The 22026-nt window shown below is 43.1% G+C and overlaps 1 protein-coding gene across 4 annotated transcripts in view; it reads left to right on the forward strand.

Annotated features, from left to right (window-relative positions):
- The window catches only part of Myo18b (myosin XVIIIB), a 280964-nt gene that overhangs the window by 137835 nt on the left and 121103 nt on the right, over positions 1-22026 (forward strand). For 3 of the 4 annotated variants that reach the window (XR_015446186.1, XM_087198064.1, XM_087198067.1), the window contains exons 26-32: positions 5036-5155; positions 5811-5919; positions 9436-9560; positions 12671-12825; positions 16509-16632; positions 17470-17670; positions 20252-20362. Coding sequence is in view for 3 of the 4 variants with exons in the window: in XM_087198064.1 (XP_087054190.1) it covers positions 5036-5155; positions 5811-5919; positions 9436-9560; positions 12671-12825; positions 16509-16632; positions 17470-17670; positions 20252-20362 (945 nt within the window). In the remaining variant the exon portion in view is untranslated. The remainder of the gene's footprint in view (positions 1-5035; positions 5156-5810; positions 5920-9435; positions 9561-12670; positions 12826-16508; positions 16633-17469; positions 17671-20251; positions 20363-22026) is intronic. The other variant, XM_087198065.1, reaches the window with a different exon arrangement.

The following is a 22026-nucleotide window of genomic DNA, read 5'->3' on the forward strand; positions in this document are numbered from 1 at the left end:
CAAAGTAGATTTCAAACCAAAACTAATTAAGAGAGATAAAGATGGTCACCACATCCTTGTGAAGGGAACAATCCAAGAGGAAGAGATGACAATCCTAAATATATATGCACCAAATACAAATGCCCCCAAATATACAAAACAAATATTAATGGACATGAAAAACCAAATAAGCACTAATACAATTGTAGTGGGGGAACTCAACACCCCTCTATCACAAATAAACAGATCAACTAGAAAAAAAATTAACAATGAAATTCTAGAACTGACCCAAGCTATTGAACAAATGGACTTAATAGATGTTTACAGAGTGTTCCACCCCACAAAAATCAGAATACACATTCTTTTCAGCTGCACACGGGTCATTCTCCAAAATAGGTCACATGCTAGCTCATAGGACATATCTAAGTAAATGTAAAAGAATTGAATTTATCCCCTGTGTATTATCAGACCATAGTGCAATACAATTGGAGATCAATAATATAAGAAACCGCAAAACTCCCACAAACACATGGAAATTGAAAAACACCTTCCTGAATAACCAATGGATGACAGAGGAAATTAAAGAAGAAATTAGACAGTTTCTACAAGTAAATGATAATGCCAGTACAACATACAGGAATCTGTGGGACACCATGTAAGCAGTTCTATGTGGGAAATTCATAGAAGTGAATGCCCATATTAGGACAACAGAGAGAACTAAGTTAAATAATCTAACACAGAATCTCAAGCGCCTAGAAAAAGAAGAGCATAACAAACCCAAAGTTCGTACAAGAAAGGAGATTATAAAGATCCGAGCAGAAATTGATGCAATGGAGACTAAGAATGATACAAAAAATCAATGAATCAAAGAGTTTGTTTTTTGAAAGAATAAATAAAATTGATAAACCTTTAGCCAACCTTATCAAAAAAAGGAAAGAAAAGGCTCAAATCCAAGCAATTAAGAATGAAAAAGGTGAAGCCACAACAGATCCAGAAGAAATCCAGAAGATCATAGATACCTACTTTGAGAACCTGTACTCTAATAAAATAGAAAACACAGAAGAAATGGACAGATTCCTAGATACATATGAATTGCCAAAATTAAATGAAGAAGATATAGAAATTCTAAACACCCCAATAACAATGAGTGAAATTGAAAACGTAATAAAAAATTTACCAACAAAGAAAAGCCCAGGTCCTGATGGCTTCACTGCTGAATTCTACAAGACATTTAAAGAAGAACTATCACCATTACTCTTTAAGCTCATCATGGAAATTGAAAGGGAAACAAGGCTTCCAAATTCATTCCTGCAAGCAAGTGTTACTTTGCTTCCAAAACCAGGGAAAGACCCAACCCCAAAAGAGAACTACAGACCAATCTCCCTAATGAACACAGATGCAGAAATCCTCAACAAGATACTGGCAAACAGAATACAGAGTGTCATCAAGAAGATCATACACCCTGACCAAGTCAGATTTATCCCAGCGATGCAAGGATGGTTCAACATCCGTAAATCAATAAATGTAATACACTATATTAACAGAGTCAAGGACAAAAACCACATGATCATCTCAATAGATGCAGAAAAAGCATTTGACAAAATCCAACACCCATTCATGATAAAAGCGCTACAGAAAATTGGAATAGAAGGTCTTTATCTCAACCTGATTAAGGCTATCTATGAAAAACCAACAGCCAACATCATACTGAATGGCCAAAAACTGAAAACTTTCATGCTAATATCAGGAACAAGACAAGGATGCCCACTATCACCACTCCTGTTCAATATTGTTCTGGAAACATTAGCCATAGCAATTAGAAAAGAGAAAGAAATAAAAGGAGTAAAGATAGGAAAGGAAGAAGTGAAACTGTCATTATTTGCTGATGATATGATACTTTACATAGAAGATCAAAAAAACTCAGTCAAAAGTCTTCTAGACTTTATTGACAGATTCAGTAGAGTAGCTGGATACAATGTCAACAGAAAAACAATAACCTTTTTATACACAAATAGCAGACCCACTGAGAGAGAAATTCAGGAAATAATTCCTTTTACAATAGCATCTAAAAAAATGAAATATCTAGGAATTAACCTAACAAAGGAAGCAAAAGACCTCTTCACTGAAAACTACAGCACTCTGAAGAAGGAGATCAAAGAGGATATGAGAAAACGGAAATATATCCCTTGTTTCTGGGTAGGAAGAACCAATATAGTGAAAATGGCCATACTTCCAAAGCTGCTATATAGATTTAATGCAATGCCGATTGAAATTCCAACAATATACTTCACAGAACTAGAGAAAACAATCCAAAAATTCATTTGGAAGCAGAAGAAACCTAGATAGCAAAAGCAATTCTAGGCAACAGAGACATGGCTGGGGATATCACAATCCCCAACTTGAAACTATACTACAAAGCTACTGTGATAAAAACAGCATGATACTGGCAAAGAAACAGACCTGAGGATCGGTGAAATAGATTAGACATACTCAGCCACCTCACCTTTGACAAAGGAGCCAATCACCCTCATTGGAGAAAAGATAGCCTGTTCAATAAATGGTGTTGGAAAAACTGGATTTCAACTTGCCAATGATTAAAACTAGACCCATGCCTATCACTGCACACTAAACTAAGATCGAAGTGGATTAAAGATCTAAATATTAAGACAGAAACACTAAACTTGCTGGAAGATAAGTTAGGTAGAACTCTTGAAGACATTGGCATAGGAGAAGACTTTATGAACAAATCTTCAGTAGCATGGGAGCTAGCACAAAGAATCAACAACTGGGATCTTATCTCATTAAAAAGCTTCTGCACTGCAAGAGAAACTACCGACAGAGCTAAGAGACAACCTACAATGTGGGAAGAAATTTTTAGCAGCTGTACCACAGACAAAGGTCTATTATTGAGAATATATAAAGAATTGAAAAAAATCAGACCCCCCCAAATTCAAAGATCCAGTTCAAAAATGAGCATCTGTAATGAACAGACATTCAGACAAAGAAGTAAAAACAGCAAATAAATATATGAAAAATTGTTCAACATCACTGGTCATTTGAAAGATGCAGATGAAAACAACACTGAGATTCCACCTCACCCCACAAAGAATGGCTGCTATCAAGAAATCAACAAATAACAAATGCTGGTAGAGGTGTGGAGAGAAAGGAACCCTTCTCCATTGTTGGTGGGAGTGCAGACTGATGCCACCACTATGGAAATCCGTATGGAGATACCTCAAAGAACTAGGACTACAGGTCCCATTTGACCCAGCTATTCCACTACTGGGAATCTTCCCCAAAGAATTAAAAGAATCATACCACAGCGGTATATGTTCACCTATGTTTATAGTGGCACAGTTGGTAACAGCTAAAGCTTGGAAACACCCCAAGTGCCCATCAACTGGAAACTGGATAAAGAAAATGTGGTTTTTAAAAATAAAATGGAGTGCTACTCAGCCATAAAGAATGAGAAACTAGAGACATTTAAGCTAAATGGATGCATATTGAGGCCATACTCTTAAGTGAAATAAATAGGACACACGTGTAAATACCGACTAGTTTCTCTAGTGTGAGAAACTGAAAGTGTAAATAAGGATGAAAGTGATTAAAATGAATAATTGATAATTTGAAATAGGAAAAGGTGAAAGGGGGTGAGGGTGGTGGGAGGGGAAGGGGAAAGGGAAGAAGGGAAAGGAAAAATTATGGAAAGAAAAAAATGGAAACAAAGTCTATGTAAATAGGGAAGGGTGGTGGGGGTGAAGGGTGCACAGGTAATGGAAGAAAAAATAAGAACTAAGATACATCATGTTCAGGTACAAACACCCAATGATAAATGTAAATGTATTTTATACCTAAAATGTACCAATAAATATATAAATTTTAAAAAAAGAAAAACAAAAAAAACACAAGGCCCTTGCTGAGCTTTGTCACCATAAATGCTCCACTAACGTGCTTCTTTTGACTGTCTTTGTCATATCTTTGAACCCTGAGCACTGTGTTTTAGAGCAGTAATACCACAGAAGCCCTGATGGCTTTGTCACTGATAGATGATCAGTTGCAGGTATTGGAAAACAGAAGCAAAAATTAGTGCAAGTGGGAATTCATAAGAAAGAATTTTTCTTAATTTCATATACATATAACTCCACCCCTGCATTACGTAGGCAGGACCACAGCCTTTTGCCTTTGTATGAACTTCTGACTCAGGTTCTGCTTCTTCCTCTCTTAATCCATTCCCTTAATATTCAACCATATAATTCCCAGCTTTGACATCTTTAAAAGAGTCAGTGGCAAAGAACTATGAATGCAGAAACATAATTTTTACTTCTAGTTTTTTATATAGTATTTACACCTACATCTGTTTGACAGGTTTTTAAAAAGCAACTCACCTCTCTTAATTCTTTCTAAAACACTGCCTGGTTGTCAGGGAAAGTCTTTTTCTAAGATTATGTAGTCTTTTCTAGGTTTATATAATAGCTAACTGAATAGATGATTGTAGTAAAAGTTTAACTGATGAAACAGGTTGAGAACATTCACAATTGACCTTAAGTGTGCATGGTTACCATCTGGTAGAGGCAGATGGCCCATGGGCACCTGTAGAAGGGTTTTAGGCTGAGGGCATCTGGTGCTATGGGCATTCATCTATTCATGTGCTTTATTGAGGGACCATAATGGTCACTCTTTCAAGATGGCTTGATAAAGGATGGTTGGGAAAAGCTTCTATTAAAATATTTTTTATTGAACACTTACTGTGGCCAGACACTATGCTAAATTTTTCATGGATTATCCTCAAAATAGTTCCTAGTTATCCCTTCTGTTTTAAAGTTGAGAAAGCTGAGAATCAGGTAAGCTTAGTTTAAGGTTATACAGCTGGCCAGTGTTGGACCAAGAATTCTACCACAGGAAGAAGGATAATGTCCTAAGGTCTGTGCTTTATCTGATTATGCTTCAGGGGCTGCTTTTCCCTGACAACTAGTGGTTTGTCCAAGGTGGTGCTGTGGAGTGTGCATAGGGAGGAGGGTTGGTGTCCCCGGTGAATGACCAGCACCCCTCCCCCCAGATTGCTGACTTGACCACAGAGCTGGCTGACGAGCGCTTCAAAGGTGATGTGGCCTGCCAGGTGCTGGAGAATGTGTGCGCAGAGCGGCTGCAGGCCTCCCGGGAGGTCCAGGAGCTCAGAGTGAGTGCTCACTTAGGGTAGCCTAATGGGGTGGCTTGGTGTGGATGGTCCTGCTCCCTGGTGCCCACATCGGGATCACTATGCCTAAGCAAGACATGCAGTTGACTGACTTTCATGAGGAAGGTTCCAGGTGACTTCTGAATCTTTCTAAGCCATCGTTTTAGAAGTACCATAATGAGATGGCCAGCTTTAACTTCTATCCAACTTCAGTTTGGATGTGCATTAGTCTATTTTTGTTACTATAACAAAATATCGGATGCAGGTTTCTTTAGAAAGAAAAGAGGTTTATTAGCTCACAGTTTTGGAGGCTGAGAGTCCATGATTGGGCATCCCTATTGGTTTGGCTGCTACTGAGGGCCTAATTGCAGATGACTTCATAGAGGGAGGACATATAAGAGAGAGAGATCCCAGGGCCAGACAGGAAGCCAGAATGAAGAGGTGGCTCCAGGATGGCTGCTTGTATAACAGCCTTCTTGTAAGAACTCAGAGTCCCAAAAGACCTGCCTTTATCCATTCTGAGCCTTGCCCCAGTGACCCATCAACCTCTCACTGGGCTCCACCACTTCACATCCCATTGGGTACCAAGCTCCCCCAAACTCTTGGGAACCAAACTCAAACATCCAAACCCTGGCAGACCTTGAAGCCTTTCTTCCAGAACAAGTATGAACAAGTCCAGAAGAATTTGGGAGAAGTGGAGAGACAGTTGGAAGAAGCCCAGCAGAAAATCCAGTTGAATGATTTGGAAAGGAAGCACACTGGAGGAGGTAAGCAGCCTGGGGCTTCTGAGTGGTGGTGGATGCTGATAGACAAAGCAAGCTACCTTTACATCTCACTCTGACTCATTCATTCATGTACTCATTCATTCATTTATTCATTCAGATACACATTGAGCACTTACTATGCATTGAATGCTGCGTTAAAGGTTGAGACCCAGGCTGAGCAGAAAGACACAGCCCCTGCCCTCTTGGAGGTTCCATTCTAATGCATCAGGCAGCCACTATACAGATATTCCAACAGTACCCCAAATTGTCAGCTGGGCTTGGGGACACGTGCCTGCAATCCCAGCACTCTGAGAGGCTGAGGCAGGAGGATCACAGTCTGAGCCTACCCTGGACAACTTAGAGACTTAGTGAAACTCTGTCTCAAAAAATAAAAAAGAACTGGGGATGTAGCTCCATGTGAAGGCCCTGGGTTCAGTCCTCAGAACTGCAAAACAAATACCTCAATACAAAAGAAAAAAACATTGTCAATGTGGCAGGTACTATATAATGGAAGACTAATAGAAATAGTGGCTCTATGAAGAAGAGAATGTTATATTCATGTGACTATTTTAAGTATACATTTTGATGAAGGCAGTTTCAGGGTAGAACCTGTAAAATTGCATTTCTGGATTTGAATCTTGACTCCATCTCTCATTGGACTGGTGGCTTTGGACAAAGATATGGTCCTCATCTTTCCAATAGAGATAGTCATGGATGATTAGTGGAAGTGTTTGGCCATGGGTGTGGTACAGTGTGCCAAGTAGCTGTTAGCTGCTAAGTCATTATTATTTTGAGAAATGATAGGATCTCTGCTTAACAACCTGTGGAGCAGATAGCATCACTTTCTCCACCTGACAGACCAGCAGGTTGCACTGGGCCCTGTGGTGGGAAGGTGGGAGGACTCCTGAAGTCCCCTGTGATAAAAGTGCTCTGTAGTGCCAGGAGGTTCCTGAGCATGCTCTTCTTACACAGCTTCCTGGGGAGTGTCTCTTGTGGGTTGATGACTTGGTGACATCTTTGTCAACTTGCCATTCTGCTCTTTCTCTCCCCAGCCAAATAGAGTCTGGCAGAAAGAATATGCATTGTGTCAGCCTCTAAGAAATGCTGACATCATACCTTTAGTGTCCCCAGAGAATTTATGCCCTGGTAATGTCAGGGAGTCAGAGGCATAGAAGTCAGAGTCTGTGGACTTGGCTTTTGACTGCACTCTGTCCTGCTCATATCACAGGAGTTTGAGATTCTCTGAGAAGGGGCAGCTGGCAAGGTAAGGTACCCATACCAAGTGGGGAATGTATTGGCACAGGACCAGCAGCATGGGACATAAAATTTCTGCAGAAGAGTCTCAGCATCGGTCCCTAGTTTGGTTTCCTGAAAAGGTCAGGGAGTTGATGAGATATGCTTAGCTTAGAGCACATTATTCACAATGCCGAACAGGCTCTCAGCTCTGCGTGCTTTTTCCAGAAAGCCACCCTACAAATATTTTGTTTTTCATTATGAAAGTAATACATACTCATTGTAGAAAATTTCTAAAATATAGGAAAGTTGAAAGAAGCAATAAAACACTTTATACCACTGCGATGGCACTGTACCCTCTTTCTTTGGATCAGGCTGGAGTACTAATTGTAAAAAATATGGTTTTTCATTATGCATGGCTAGATATTTATAGAGAGCTTTTTATGGTGCTCATCCAGCACTGAGATTGGACACTGTGGAGGTTACAGAAGAATTTTAGCTTTTGGCCCTGCTGTCCAGAGACTTGGACTAAAAATGTAGAGTTCTAATAAAGCCAGGGAAGAGGTGACTGTGTAATGCAGGGCTGAATCGCACACACTGATGAAGAGAGACCCTCTTGGGCCAGAAAGCAGGAGACAGAGGTGACCCTTTGAGATGGAGAACAGGTTCCTGTGCACTCCCAGCATTCTCTCCGAAGTTCCGCAGCACAGGGCACAGGGGCAACTGCAGACGTGCTTCTATGCTTCTCTTCCTTCACAGGCCCTGGTGCTTGTCACTTGCTGGGGAGACAGGGTTCTTTTCTTTCATGATAATATCTGCCTTGGTGGGAGTGGGGACACGTTTTAACTCCTTACCACTGTATCATCTTTCTTTTGGGTTTGTGATGTGGAGTCATCTTTTCCAAGGCCTCAATCCTGCCATCCATCCATCCAGCCATCCATTTATTCATCTATCTGTGCAATCATTTATTTATCTATCCATTTATTCATCCATTTATCCATCCCTGCATCCATTCATGGGTGTGGATGGGAGATAGAGGAATAGATGGATATTCTCTAAAGCTCTCTACTTGGGAATTTATCTTTACATCTCCATTCACTTATGGGGCATTATTCTGTTATTCAAATGGTCAGGAAATAAGACATAACCTAAATGAGACAATTTTATTCAGCCAAAAAATCTTAATTAAATAAGCAAATAATTTTGGAGAGAAATTTTACCAAATGAAGGATTTGAACCCAGGGTCTCATGCACTCTAGGCAGGTGCTCTACCACTGAATTACATCCCCAGTCCTAGGATGATTCTTTTTTGCCTGATGATTTTGTTGAGTTAATTAGGCAATGGGTGAATTGTACTAATAGGTAATGAGGAATCTTCTGTGTGTAGGAAACTCTTCTAGAAGATGTGAGGAACTCACAGATAATTAAGCAGCTCTCTTGCTCATAAAGACTATGAAACTTCATTGAGAAAAGAAAAATATGAGTTACTGGTAGAGATAATCAAACAGTATAAGGCAACTGACCTAGAGCAGCTGAGCAGCCAAGAGCTTTAGATAGCTTTCTCCAAAAAATAAATTCCCAGGAAAAAGCCTGAGGTTAAAGAAAAGTTTTTTACATACTGACTTTATATCCATATATCTTGGTAAATGCTGTTATTACTTATCATTTATTTGTTTGTTTATTTATTGGTTCCAGGGATCGAACTCAGGACCTTGCACTTGCAAGGCAGGCACTGGAACCACTGAGCTAAATCCCTGGCATTACTTCTCATTTATTAATTCACTTGGTTTTGTTACGCTGACATTCATATAATCTAATAGCAGTTGTTTTTTTCCCTTTCTTTTCAGTTTTAGCCTATTGTTTTAATCTTATTTTATTTTGTTGACCAGAACTTCCAGAAAAATGTTGATAGCACTTTATAGTAGTATGCATCTTCATCTTATTTCTGAGTTTTTGATGTTACACTTTTTAGTATCTTTCTTGCTGAAAATTTTGTTAAAGGTTGTATTTATTTATAGCTTTCAAAGCTCTGTATTTTAAAAATTACCAATAAATATTTAATTTAATTTAATAAAAGAGCTTTAGACAGCTGGAGGAGGTTGCCTAGAAAAAGTGGTTTTTAAAAAAATTTGGACTTAAAGCATAGTTTCTTACCTTGAAACCCCAAATTGAGGTTTAAGGGCTGCATTAATACTGTGAAATTCCACGCAAAAAGCTGAGAAAGTAGCAGATGGCCAGTTTTACTCTTGCTTTGCACTCACGCGGCCTCCTGACTCTGTGACACAGCAGATGAGTGGCAGATGCGTCTTGACTGTGCTCAGATGGAAAATGAGTTCCTCCGCAAGCGTCTACAGCAGAGTGAGGAGAGGCTGGACTCAGAGCTGACGTCCCGGAAAGAGCTGGAGCAGAAGGTAAGAGGGAGTGGAGAGCCTGGGCCACAGAGGCATCAAGTAATGGACAGATTCTTACCTGCACTGTCGTGATCAAAATGTCAGGTGATCCTGGGGAGGAGAAAGAGATGGCCAGCTGGCTCATGGTGTCCTGCATCTACTGCTATTACAGTCCCGGCCACTGTGGGGGTATGGGAACTGTTTTTTCTACCTGTGGGTCTTCTGTTCGAGGAGAGACTGCTCTGTGGCATACATGACATCAACATTAACTCAGGGTATAAGAGTTCCTGTTCCTTTTCTGATTGGACTATATGGAAATCACATTACCTTTTAGGCCTTCGGCTCTTATCTGTAAAATCATTTCAATATACTTTTTAAATAGTCATATTTTATCCATTGTCTCTATTCTAATCATCTACCTCCATGTGTCATGTAGGCCAGAGCAACAGCCTTATAACTGGCCTCTTCCAGCCTCTCCCCTCAAACACCTCTGCCCTTCTGCAACCGAGAGATCTTGCCTCTGCCCTTTGAGATGGTTCTAGTGTTGCATGTTGTGTTGATTCTCAGGGTGGATTTCTTTCCCTGTGTTTTTAAGGTTTTGATTGTGAACTCATCTTCACAATCTCCCACCCATTAGTCCCAGGTGTTCTACATCGTGGAATGTTCTGTTTTTTCTCTTCTCTTATAGTGAATGTGTCTTTAGCTATTTTTTAAATTGTAAGTTGATCTCTAGCAGGAGATTTTAATTTTAAAAATTTTTGTTCATTTTAATGGGAGTCCTTTAATAATAGGACATGGGAGTGTTCTCTTAGGAAATGCTCTTGCACTTTCTTCTGAAACAGTCCCTGGGATGATGCTATATTCTCTGTCTAAAATTTTTGCAATATATGAAAAAGTGTTGAAAGTGTCTATCTCTAACTTCCATGAGGAAGACACCTGAGGTTTTGATTTCCTGTGGAAGGACTTTGTGCCCCTCATAGAGTCAGGGTAGAAGGAAGCTTTCTTGCCACCTGCCAGGCCAGTGGGGGAGAGGCTGGCATTGTCCCTTCTTAACTGCTCTTTTGGAGTCGCAGCAGCGCAAGGGTCTTCATTCCAGCTCTCCACTTCCATGGGTCCAAGGCCTTGGCTCCCATTTTTGAAAGAGCATCCACACAGAAACCTCTCCTTAGGAATATTTCTGGATCTACCAGTAGTTTCTCTTCCTCATCCTGATTGCCACAATATCAGCATCTATCATTATTGTTCTGGCTGTATATCTTCTGCATTTCTTATATCCTGAAATTTCCCCATCTTTTTTGAAAGTGAAACAAGATATTACAAATATAATCTTATTTGTCTCTAATAAAATTGTATCTAGTCTTTCTAGATGAATATAGTGATGGCTTGACCATTCTATATCTTCCATTATCTCGATCATTAGTCTAACAGTCTAGCCAGTCTACACTCTAACCAGTGGTGTGCTGGCAAGTAACTCAAAAAGCCCCCATTTGTAGACTTTGCCAATCCCATGATATACATTACTTGCATTGTAGCCAGTCTTAGATTACCACTGTGATGTCACTGAACCTAGAATCTGGAAGAGACATGTAGAACTGGCATTCAGTACAAGCTGACTCTAGGACTCTTATCAACTCTAACCAGACTGGTTTTTTGTCCTTCCTGAAATGCCAATTCTTTCTCGCTCCTGGGACTTTGCACATGCTATTTCTGCTTTCTAAGAAGCTCATTCTTGCTCTTCTTTCTGGATGGCTCCACTTATTCTTCAGATTGCAGATTAAATATCATTGTCTCCAGAAAGTCTTCACTGACATAGTTGAGTTGGGCGTCCCTGAAATGTTTTCCCAGACCAAAGCCCTACTGTGCTATATTGTAATTATCTGTTTGTTTCTTGGTCTTTCCCATTCAGTGTAAGAGACATGAGGTGGAGCCTTTTAATAGTTGCTCTTACTCTTACATCCTCAGTGTGAGAGGAAAGTATGATGTGATCACCTTGCAGAGATGGGTGATAGTGAGATAACATGAGATTCTGTGAATGACAGAAGTGAGCCTCAGTGTCCCCCATGGTGCTGGTGATGGTCTAAGGGTTGCTTCCAACATGGATGTAATCTTGTGGTTCTCAGGAGATATCCTGAGCCATACGTACACACAGAAGGACGAATGCAGGGAAACAGCCCAGTTCTTTAATAACAAATTATAAAGTCACATCGGTTTCCCTAAGGAAGGGGGATATTCATGCTACATTAAAAAGTAATAAAACTGCAACCTTCTCTGAGCAGCAGAATATAAGAAAACATCCCATTTGCCTTCAAATACTGAATTTAGAATTACAGGCTTTATTAACTCAGAGTTTTGCTTATTTAAAGCAACTCCTTAATGAGACCATTTCTTCAAAGCGAGTGTGCTGAGTTGTTCTCTTTCCCAGATGTAAACTAGGACATTTGGGGAGGGTGTTTCCTTGAAGAAGATGCAAGCGGCTTTGTGTCTGTGTTTGGTGAAGGCCACATGCATGCCCCGTGATGCACTCTGTCTGGAATGCCATTTACTGCTCTAATCTTTGGGACCCACCACTTTGGCTTCCTGGGCAGTTTATCTAGCTGTGTCATTTTGGTAGCTCCATGGCTGAGCTTTCCCAGATGACCCTAGTTGGTAGACCAGGAATTATCCAGTGCTCCAGGGGCTGCCAAATCGAGTTCAAGCAGGTAAAAGATGCATGGGAGTGTTGCCAGGATGGTTTTTTTTTTTGGTACCAGGGGATCGAACTCGGGACCTTGTGCTTGAGAGGCAGGCGCCGGAAGCACTGAGCTAAATCCCCGGCCCTGGATGGTTTTTTTCTTGTACCAGGGATTGAACTTGGGACCTTGCACTTGTGGGTCAGGTGCCAGAACTACTGAGCTAAATCCCTGGTTGCCAGGATGGTTTTTAGGGAGAGAGGAAACAACCTGAAGAGCTTGATGAAATTATGCTCGTTTTGCCTCTCACCCAACTGAGGTTCAGACAGGAAGCTTCCTGGAAGTGACACCAAAAGCGGCCAACCCCAGGTCACTCTGTCTCCTGGGCCTCCTTTCTTCCTATGATGCTCCCCTTGGATATGGCACTGACAGAGCAGGGTAACTCATTCTATTCCTCCACAGCTCGGAGAGCTGCAGAGTGCTTATGAGGAGGCCAAGAAGACAGCACACCAACTAAAGAGGAAGAGCCACCGTCTCACCTGGGATCTAGAGGACACTCGTGTCCTGCTTGAGACCCAACAGAGCCAGAACCATGAGCTGGAGAAGAAGCAGAAGAAGTGAGTTGTGTCCCTTTCCATCATCTGGGCTGCCAGGGTTCTGCACTGGGGCTGGGGTCCAGTAGGCCTCTGGGTTCTCTTCCAGAGCTCCTCACTTTTATCAGGCCCCCTGCTCCATGGGCTTTAACATTCTTTTCTTCCCTCCTTTTCCTTCCCCCTTTCCTCACACCTTATTTCTGCATAGTTCTCTCACAATTCCAGCATGGCTCTTGCTCCTAACCCAGCCTCAGCCTTGGCCACTTGCCTTTGGCCAGCTGAGCCTTCACCTCTCCATTTGTCCAGTGAGGGTTCATTGTGCTGCTATGAAACCATTCCAGTTCAGGTCCCATCTGTGCCTCTTTCTAGTTGTGTGATCTTGAGCTGTTTGTCTAGCCCTTCTGTACCTCCGATTGCTTGTCCCACCTGCAGGTTGGGGGTGAGGACAGCCCCTTGTGGTAAGAGCTACCTGAAAGGGTTGGACATCCAGATGAACTGAATTTGGATTCCCTGCCAGTGTTGAAAAGGGTACAAGAGGATCCAGAGGAAATTTTTAAAAATGGAGTCCTTTCCCTTCTCAGTTGGAAGTTAGACTCTCAGATCCTGGGAGCAATTCTGGCAGAAATTGGACCCAGTGCCCCCATGAGATGCCAGCACTGAAGGTGCACATGAGCTCTGCACTTGTTTTCCTGTCATGATGCTGCCCAGCTAAGCAATCATGTCTCCTAGATTGGTTCTCAGGCCCACACTCTTCATCTCCCCTGTGCAGATCTTCAGCTCTCAGTGGCTTTGCCCCTGGCCATTGTGGCTGTGTCTGCCACCCTCCTGTTCTCTCAGGAGGGAAAGGTGTACAGGAGACTTCTATTTTGAGCCAGGTAAGGCAGCCATAGAGACTTCACAGGAGGCAAATAGGTATAGTGCAGCCTCTTTTTAGGCTAGTCAGGATAAAATACAGGAAAACATTCCTCTGGGAATCAGATGTAGTTTTGCTGAAGGTGCATCTTTTCCAAGAGGTAACAGGCAGAATTGTATCCAGGGGGATCCAGGGCGCAGAAATTTCAAACTTGACTTACGTTAAATATTATTTTTTTAATATATCCTTGAGCTTTACCAAGCTGGCTTCTTCATCTGCAAAAACCAGTTTTTGAGTAATGTTAGCATGTTTCCCCCAAATAAGAGAGGTTCATTCTCTTCTCATTGATACTTTACTCTGCTCCCTTTTCTATCTTCTGGTACGTCCTCTGGCTAAACTTGACCCTTGCACCAGGGAAAATGCCTCAGCTCTAGCTTGACCACTTGCCGTGTGACCTTGTGAAATGACACCACCTCTCTGGGTCAGGCTGATATTTCAAAGGAATCCTTGGACTTCACAGGTCACTTGAGAATGCCTTCAACAGTTGCCCAGTGATGGAATGAGCAATGTAGACTCTACCATTCTCCAAGTTTCTGCCAGCTGTGACCTTCTGAGTTCTCAGCTGTGGATTCTACTCTGTTCTGAGGATTTCAGATCCCTAATGGGTAGGGATTCAGCCTCTGGAATTTGTGCAGTCAGAAAAATTCCATCTCTTTGGACTTTCCCTTGTCCTTGTGGACAGAAAGCACCATTCCAGAGCCTTTCAGACCCTGCCCCCATACACGAGGCCCCAGGAAGGCCCATTTCTCCATGCTTACAGTTCTTCATCTCCAGGTTTACCCATCTCATGAGGCCCACTACTCTGCTACTCCTTTTCAGCAGGAGCAAGTTTGGTGCTAATTGTGGATAGCAGATTCCTCTTCCAGGTGGATTAGTATTTTAGCAGAAGGCCATGGGGCAGCAGAAGTCACAGTGTAAGGGTGGACATTCAGGGACATTGGCTTTGTGTGTGTGGGGGGGTGCTCTAGAAATCAGCTATGCTTTCCCGCCTATTTCCATGTTTTATCAAAGTATAGATGCAGCTGCTTCCTTGGTTTGCTGGGCCCAGAGTAGAGTGGAGTCTCTGTGCTGGTGAAGCCCCCATCCTCTTCCTTAGCTTCTCAGTTCAGAGTGGCCAGAATGGATCCATTTGGAGTTGGCTTCTTGTTGCCACAGTTACACCCTGCTAGGTCACAAAGCTCAGTTCAAGGCTGATGGAACGCTCAGGGTGAGCCCTGCCCCAGCTCACTGGCTCCACACCCAGGGAGGTTAGACCCCAGGCTTGCCCCTGGTGGGGTGGAGGGTGTGTGCAGGTCTGCTTGGCTGCCGGTGGGCGATTGGTCAGTGTGTTCTAGAGCTGGGGTCTGCAGGAGGCTTCCTTTGCCATCAAGTGGTCTGTTGATTCAGGGATGCCTCTGAAACATTAGTCCCTGTTCTGCACCCAGTGCCTCACCTCCTTTGTTCTAGGGCACGGACAGGTAGATGGAATTAGCTAGCCCAGGGAAGCTGGGCTCAAGCTCACTTCTACAACTTTGGGACTCCACACTTCAATTTCCTCCTCTGTAAATGGATGTAGTAACATGTGTCTTGCTGTATTGCTGTAAGGACTACTGATACCCCAGCACAAGGCCTGGCACCTTGGGACTGCTGGATCACCACTGACATTACAGTATTTCCATTCAGGGCAGCAAACCTTGCCTCTAGAATGATGTCACTAGCAGCCAATCAGAAAGCTCCTGGTCTGTCCCAACAGTGGGCTCTAGTATGTGAGCTGTGAGTGACTTTCAGGGATCTGAGACTCTGAAAGATCAGTTAGTGTTATGGAAATTGGATGATCTTATAACATGGCGACCCTCTTGTCACTAAGGAACAAACCTCAGGTGCCACTCAAAGTCCTCTGAATTGATATGGCTGGACTTCCTGTTTGTGAGTCCAAGTCACACCTTGCAGAGGCTTGACAAAGGAACCTTTCATGGTGTCCTCATCTGTGAGACAAAAGAAGGCTGTGAAATCTGAGCAGAATGACAGAAGATCCAGGAGCTGCTCCAGGGACACTATCATGAGGGGCCAGAGGGCCCTAAGGGGACATTTCTAATTCCTCAGTGCCTCTCGGTGGGAGCATCTTGTCTGTTTATTCTGCTAGGGAGGCAAAGGAAGACAAAAGGAATGCCTAAATATCCAGAATTTTATCAAAAATGAGCATGCTGTAATGTGCATCAACCAGAACATATGACATAAAATAGAAAGTGTGAAATATCACATATTTGTGTGGAGACAAAAGAATGACTGTATATACACATACATTTGTGTGTATCCATATATCTATATCTTTTTGTTTATATTTGTTCATTGGGCTGTGAATTTTAGATACCAAACCAGAGCCTGGTAGAGTTAATGGGTCTTGAAAAATGTTTGCAAACTAGGTAGTTTAGTTTTCTCTCTATGTAGAAATTATATAGCTTTATATTAATATATATTTAGTTTTTGATCTGTTTTATAGTCTTAGTCTACTTTTGTTTTAATTTTAATAGGTAGTTGATTTTTTTTTTTGGTACCAGGGATTGAACTCAGGACCTTGTGCTTGCGAGGCAGGGTAGTTGAGATTTTAATAGTCAGTGTTTTGTGTACACTACCTAGAAGCCCTAAATCTCACTGGGCAGTATCCCAGATTCCTATCCACATCGCCAACCCTACACACAGGCATCAAGCATCATTCCCCTTGTAGTTCTCGGAGAACTCATTGCCTCTCTAGCCCCGCCCCACCCCTACCTCAGTTTCCCTCTACAGGCTATGATCTGTGCTCTGTCCTGGACAGGTTTGACATGCAGCTGGCCCAGGCCCTGGGGGAGTCCGTGTTTGAGAGGAGCCTCAGGGAGAAAGCGATCCAGGAGAGCAGCAGCATGCGGTGGGAGCTGGGGCAGCTGCAGGAGCAGCTGGAGGTAAGCAGGGATGGGGACCATGGGCCAGCTGGGCTCTTGGTTGCTGGGTGTTTTGCAGGTGCTGCAGTTGGTGACTGAGAGAACTTCATATGGGTGTCCTGATCAGGCAGCTAGAGTCATGGTGCCCTATGTGTTTTAATAAAACCAGTAGTGGTTGGCAGATTGATAATCAGACCTCTGCAGCTTGATGTCATGATCTTGCTCCAGTCTCTTCCACAGAGTCTAAGGTGACTACCTGGGAGGTACAAGAGGCTGAGTAGAAAATGAGTTAGCTATAACCATGTCCTATCCTATATAGACACTAGTCCAGAGGGATTTTATTAAACCATGACATGGGCTCTTCTCTCAGCTACTCCTTATCATTTTTTGGCTCCCTATTATCCCGTAAACTGTTGCACCATTTAGCTTGGTGTTCATCTCCTTCATGGTCTAGCCCAAGTTCTTTTTCTCTGGAACTGGCTTTGTCACTTGGGAGGTTCATTTGCAGACATGGTGCCTCCTTGCTCCGATGGCTCTCTCCCAGCCTGACTGGACACATAGAGGAGCACCCTTCCTTTGTGTACTGAGATTGAACTCCAGGGGCAATGGCTTGGTTCTCTCCCTGTCTCCTCCACCCCTACCCCCAGTACCTGTTGCAGCTGAGCCAAAGAGCAGCCCTTAGTGGATCCCTCAGGGGGTGCTGTGGGGACCGAAAAGTGGTGACAGAGATGTCCCATGAGAAAAGGGGAAAGCACTGCTCTCTCCAACAGGCTTCAGAGGGCTCCCTGGGGGAACAAAGGGCCTGCTCATGGGACCTGTCCCTCATGAAACTCATCTTTGTCCCCTTTGTCTCCCTAGCAAAAGGAGCAAGAAACTTTGAGGCTGAAACAGGAGGTGGAAATGCTGCAGAAGCATAAACAGGAGCTGCTGGCATCTCCCTCTCTAGGGGCAAGTGGCGTAGCTAGCTTGAAGGAGAGGCTCTGGAAGCTGGAATCCAGTGCTCAGGAGCATGAGAAAGTCCAGAACCAGCAGGAAAACACCATCAAGCAGCTGGAGCAGGTGGGAAAGTCCTGTCCAGGGCAACACCCTGCCCCAGGCTGGCTCCAATGCAGAGCAATGTTAGTAAATCACAGCACAGGAACCTCACTCCACTGCTTCTTATCCTCCTGTGGTTCCCTGCTACCCCAGAAAAACCTCTCAACTCTTCAGTCTGACATTCAGATCCATCATGATCTAGACCTCTCCTGCAGGTCAATGTCACCTCCTCAGAGAAGCTTGCATGTTGCAAACAGCTCCAGCCCCACATCACATTCACTTTTCATCTCCTTAGTTGTTTTCCTTTGTAATATCCACTATCAGATATTATATTAAAATGTTTTCTCAGTGACTCTCTCCCCCCATTAAGGGAAAAGTTTCAAGAGCCATGGAAAAATAATGATGATGTGATTTGATCTTGAGTCATCTGAGCACATAGAGCCTTGAATGCCTGCTGGGTGCACAGCCCTGAGGAAGAAGGGAGTGTGAGTCTTTGGGAAATACCAATAGGGGAATGAGGCAGGACTCTCAGATACTCTAGGGACTGTCACCTTGAACAAGGTACAGATGAATGTTTTGTCTGCTTGCTGATTTACATGTCTGCCTCATTCTATAAAGCATTTGAAGCAGCTTATTGACATGTGCAGAACAGAATAACTCTAAGTCAAACAGTCTGAACCAGAAAAATACAAATTAAAATAGGCACTGAAGAGGGAGTAGGCACAATTAATATGGGATACAAGAAATACATCTTCTTGTACACTTAATAGCTCTAAAATTTCTGGTGGCCAGAGAGAAAAAGGAAATGTGAAGGATATGTTTTTGCTTATTCCCAACATAAACAAAAACAGGTTTTCAAAGAGGCAATGAGTTCTGAGGCTTAGCTCTAAAGACATTTCTAATGTCAGATTTCGTAAAAGGCAATTCTGTCTTAAAAGGCTGAGAAGGCTTTATGCAAGGAAATGTAACCAGGTAACATAAATGTGTGAATCAGATGGGCTCTAAGCAGCTCTGTTGAAGCCAAGATTCCAGCCCTTGCATCTTCCTTATCTTTACTCTGTCCCACAGGATGGAGACTTCTGGGTGTGCCAGGTATGGAGGGTCAGGGTCTGGGGGGGTCTTGGGTGCTGATTAAGAAGCAGGAAAGAAAACAGAGCTCCTTTACTCAGTCAACTGTGTTTATTAGGTCCTTCTGTCAGGTACTGTGTGAATACTAAGGATGCAGATATGATCTTCCAAGGTTTACAGGCCTCAATATTATGGGAACATTGAACTTGCTGACCTACTCTTGGGGGAGAGCTGGAGAGAGGTTGGGAAAGACTGCTGGAAGAGGCGACATTTACCAAAGCTGAAAGCTGAGAGATGACTCAGAATTGATTGAATGAGAGTTCCAGGCAGGAGGAACAGCCTGTACATTAGCCCTGTGGCTGGAAAGTCATGTGACAACTAAGAATCCATAATATGGTTACATCTAGACAGGATCTTTGAGGCTACTCATTGTCCATATGATCTTAGCCAAGCCCCTGCTTTCTCTAGCCTTCAGTCTCCTCCCCTGTAGTGACATATGGAGCCTGTCAAACCCCAGGCTTCCTCCAGCCCTGACCCTGAATCTGAAGATTTGTGTAGAAGTATGATGTCTGTGTAGGTATTTAAGGGACACAGTGGATTGGACAGTATGATATAGCTGCCCTGTGTTCTATAAATGAGTAGTATCCTTGTTGAGCCAAGAATTCAGCAAGGACTTTGGAAAATTGCTTTAACTCTTGAAAATACCACCCAGGCACCATTCATGGCTTGGAAGCAGAAGTGCATGGCATGGCCTTGGGGACTCAGAAGTCCATGTGACTTCCTACTCTTCTACTCTCGAAGTGCAAGAGCAGAGGCTGACTCAATACTTCTCTCCACTGTTAACTTCCCCACAACCTCACACAGCACTGTGTCCTTGTGGATATTTATTGATCACAATATAGCACTTTTTCCAGGGAATTTTATGTTAACTCATATAAGCTTGACACAAATGGTACTGCAGATCTCAGGAGTGCCCAAGAGACAAAAAATGAAAAAGAAATATTATATTTACTTGCTTAGCTCCTCATTTTGATTATCTTCCCATAACCTTTGTCATTTTAAGGGAAGAAAGGAAGAAAGGTGGCTGACGTTGAAAGTGAGCCTACTTTAAACTGGGGACTGTTACCAGGGGCTCTGTTGTAACTATCTACTCACCATAGCCCTACCAGAGGGGGATATTCCCAATCATTTTCCCCCCTCAACTTAATTTCCTTGTTAGGGACAGCACCTGTGAACTTCTGGAGCAGGGATGAACTGAGGGTTCATCTTCAGAGCACTGAGAAGGGTTTGAAGGCTGCATGTAAATGCTGTGGGAGGACATGATGGATTCATGATATCTGTTCTAACTGCAGGAAGGAAGGGGGCAGCCTTTGGGCTGCTTAGCTATCATTTAAGACCTTCCAGGGTTCCTGGGGGGGATAATGTGACCCTCAGCCCTGCGGGAAAATTGGGCAGTGCAGTGGGGATACCCAGGATAACAGGGAAGGCCAGAGCATGGCAGTGGCCACCCTCACTCGCATGTCCTTATTGTCCCCAGCTCCGGCAGCGGTTTGAGCTGGAGATTGAGCGGATGAAGCAGATGCACCAGAAGGACCGTGAGGACCAAGAGGAGGAGCTGGAAGATGTCCGTCAGTCCTGCCAGAAGCGGGTGTGTGCACTGTGGGAGGAGGAGCCAGGGCCTGGGGCAAGGGGCAGCTCTTTCTGCAGCCCTCTGGGGACCTTAGCTCCCTAGGTGCTTTCAAGTGTCCAGAAGTACCTACCTTAAATAAGATCCTCAACCTTCCAGAAGCTTCTGGAGTTGTCCAGCATAGTCACCCCAAGACCACTACCAGTGGCTCCTCAAATATGTGGCTGATGCCTTGTGAGGACTTCTGAGTATCAGTCAGAGCTACTTCTTCTGGCAGTTTCCACCTCAAATCATTTCTTATGTTTTATCCAAGCCAATATTTTATCCCTGCCAATGGTCCAAAGACTGTTCAAGAAAGCTATAAACTTTGGCCATTTTTCCACCTAAAAACCATCACCACTACTATTTTAAATGTTCTTTTATCTCTTTTTCACTGTGTATACACCTGTACATATGTGTAAACAAACACTTTCACTAAATGAGGCCATGCAGTTTTGAAGCCCATGATTTTCACTCAGCAGTTTGTCGTGGCCTCTGTAAATCTAACTTGTAAAGTGGATAATAGCTTGCCAGTATTCTGCTCTAATTTATTTAAATAATCCCTGTCATTGGACATTTAGGTTGTTTCTGTTCTCTGCTATCATAACCAATGCTGAAATAAACATTCTTATAGATGACTGACCAGTGTGGGGAGATGAATCCTTAAAGGGAAATTGCCCGAGCGAGACCTTTGGGTTAACCCTTATCTACCTTATTCTAGCATTACCTTCCTTCTCTTTCCCACTTCACCACCATTATACCTGTGAACACTAGATAGAAATATTCTATGGAATGCATTGCAGAAAATGTGGCCTTGCTTGATATACAGATTTTATTATTTTGAATGTTTTGTAAGATGTTTAGCTTTTCCAGAAAGTCTTCTAAAAACAGATATGAGCGGAGAAATTTCTACTTCTTTCTCGTAAAAGAAAATGTTGAAATAAATGTGCTTTCTGCAGAAATAACCATCAGCCCTCACTTTTCCCTCTGTGGATCAGGAGACAGAAGCCCCTGCCTCTACTCATACTCCTTTAGGGGAAGGACACACAAATCTCTGCTTTGTTCCAAGAGTGCCTTGGACTATGGTGCTTGTCCTGGCCCAGGGCTACAATGAGTTGGTGATGTGAGCCAGACCTGCCTGGAGCATCTCCATGGACAGATCTATAAAGGGAAAGAGTAGTTAGACAAAGACATTTTTCTCCTTATGATAGACACTAACATTGACTTCACATTGTGGTGGCTGCTCTGTCTGGCCTGTCTCTCATGGTGGCAGGAAAGCAATTTTTAGTAACCTGGGGTATGCTGTGGTTATCTGGGATGGCTGAAAGATTTGGAGTTAGGAGCAGAACCCTTATACCCTCAGCATCACCTGATTTAAGAGCATGCACTTATGATGCTCCCTGGAACTTAGTGTGCCTGTTTGTGAAATGGGGTCAGTAATGCCTCAAGGTGGGGGTGGAGGGGATAAAATATTGCAAGAGGTAGAGGCCCATTCTGTTGGAGGACTTCACAGTCAGCCCAGGGCTCGCTCTGACTGACCAGCTCTCCCTCTTGTTGCCTAGCTCCCTAGCTTTTAAGTTCTTGAGTTCTCCCTTAGACAGATGCTCTTCCACTTGCCAGGGCAGCTTTTGTGGAACAAAGCCAAA

Source organism: Heterocephalus glaber, unplaced genomic scaffold (assembly GCF_053883595.1).
Source record: "Heterocephalus glaber isolate CG9 unplaced genomic scaffold, H.glaber_assembly_v1.0 deba00001687, whole genome shotgun sequence".
In the NCBI taxonomy this organism is placed as follows: Eukaryota; Metazoa; Chordata; class Mammalia; order Rodentia; family Bathyergidae; genus Heterocephalus; species Heterocephalus glaber.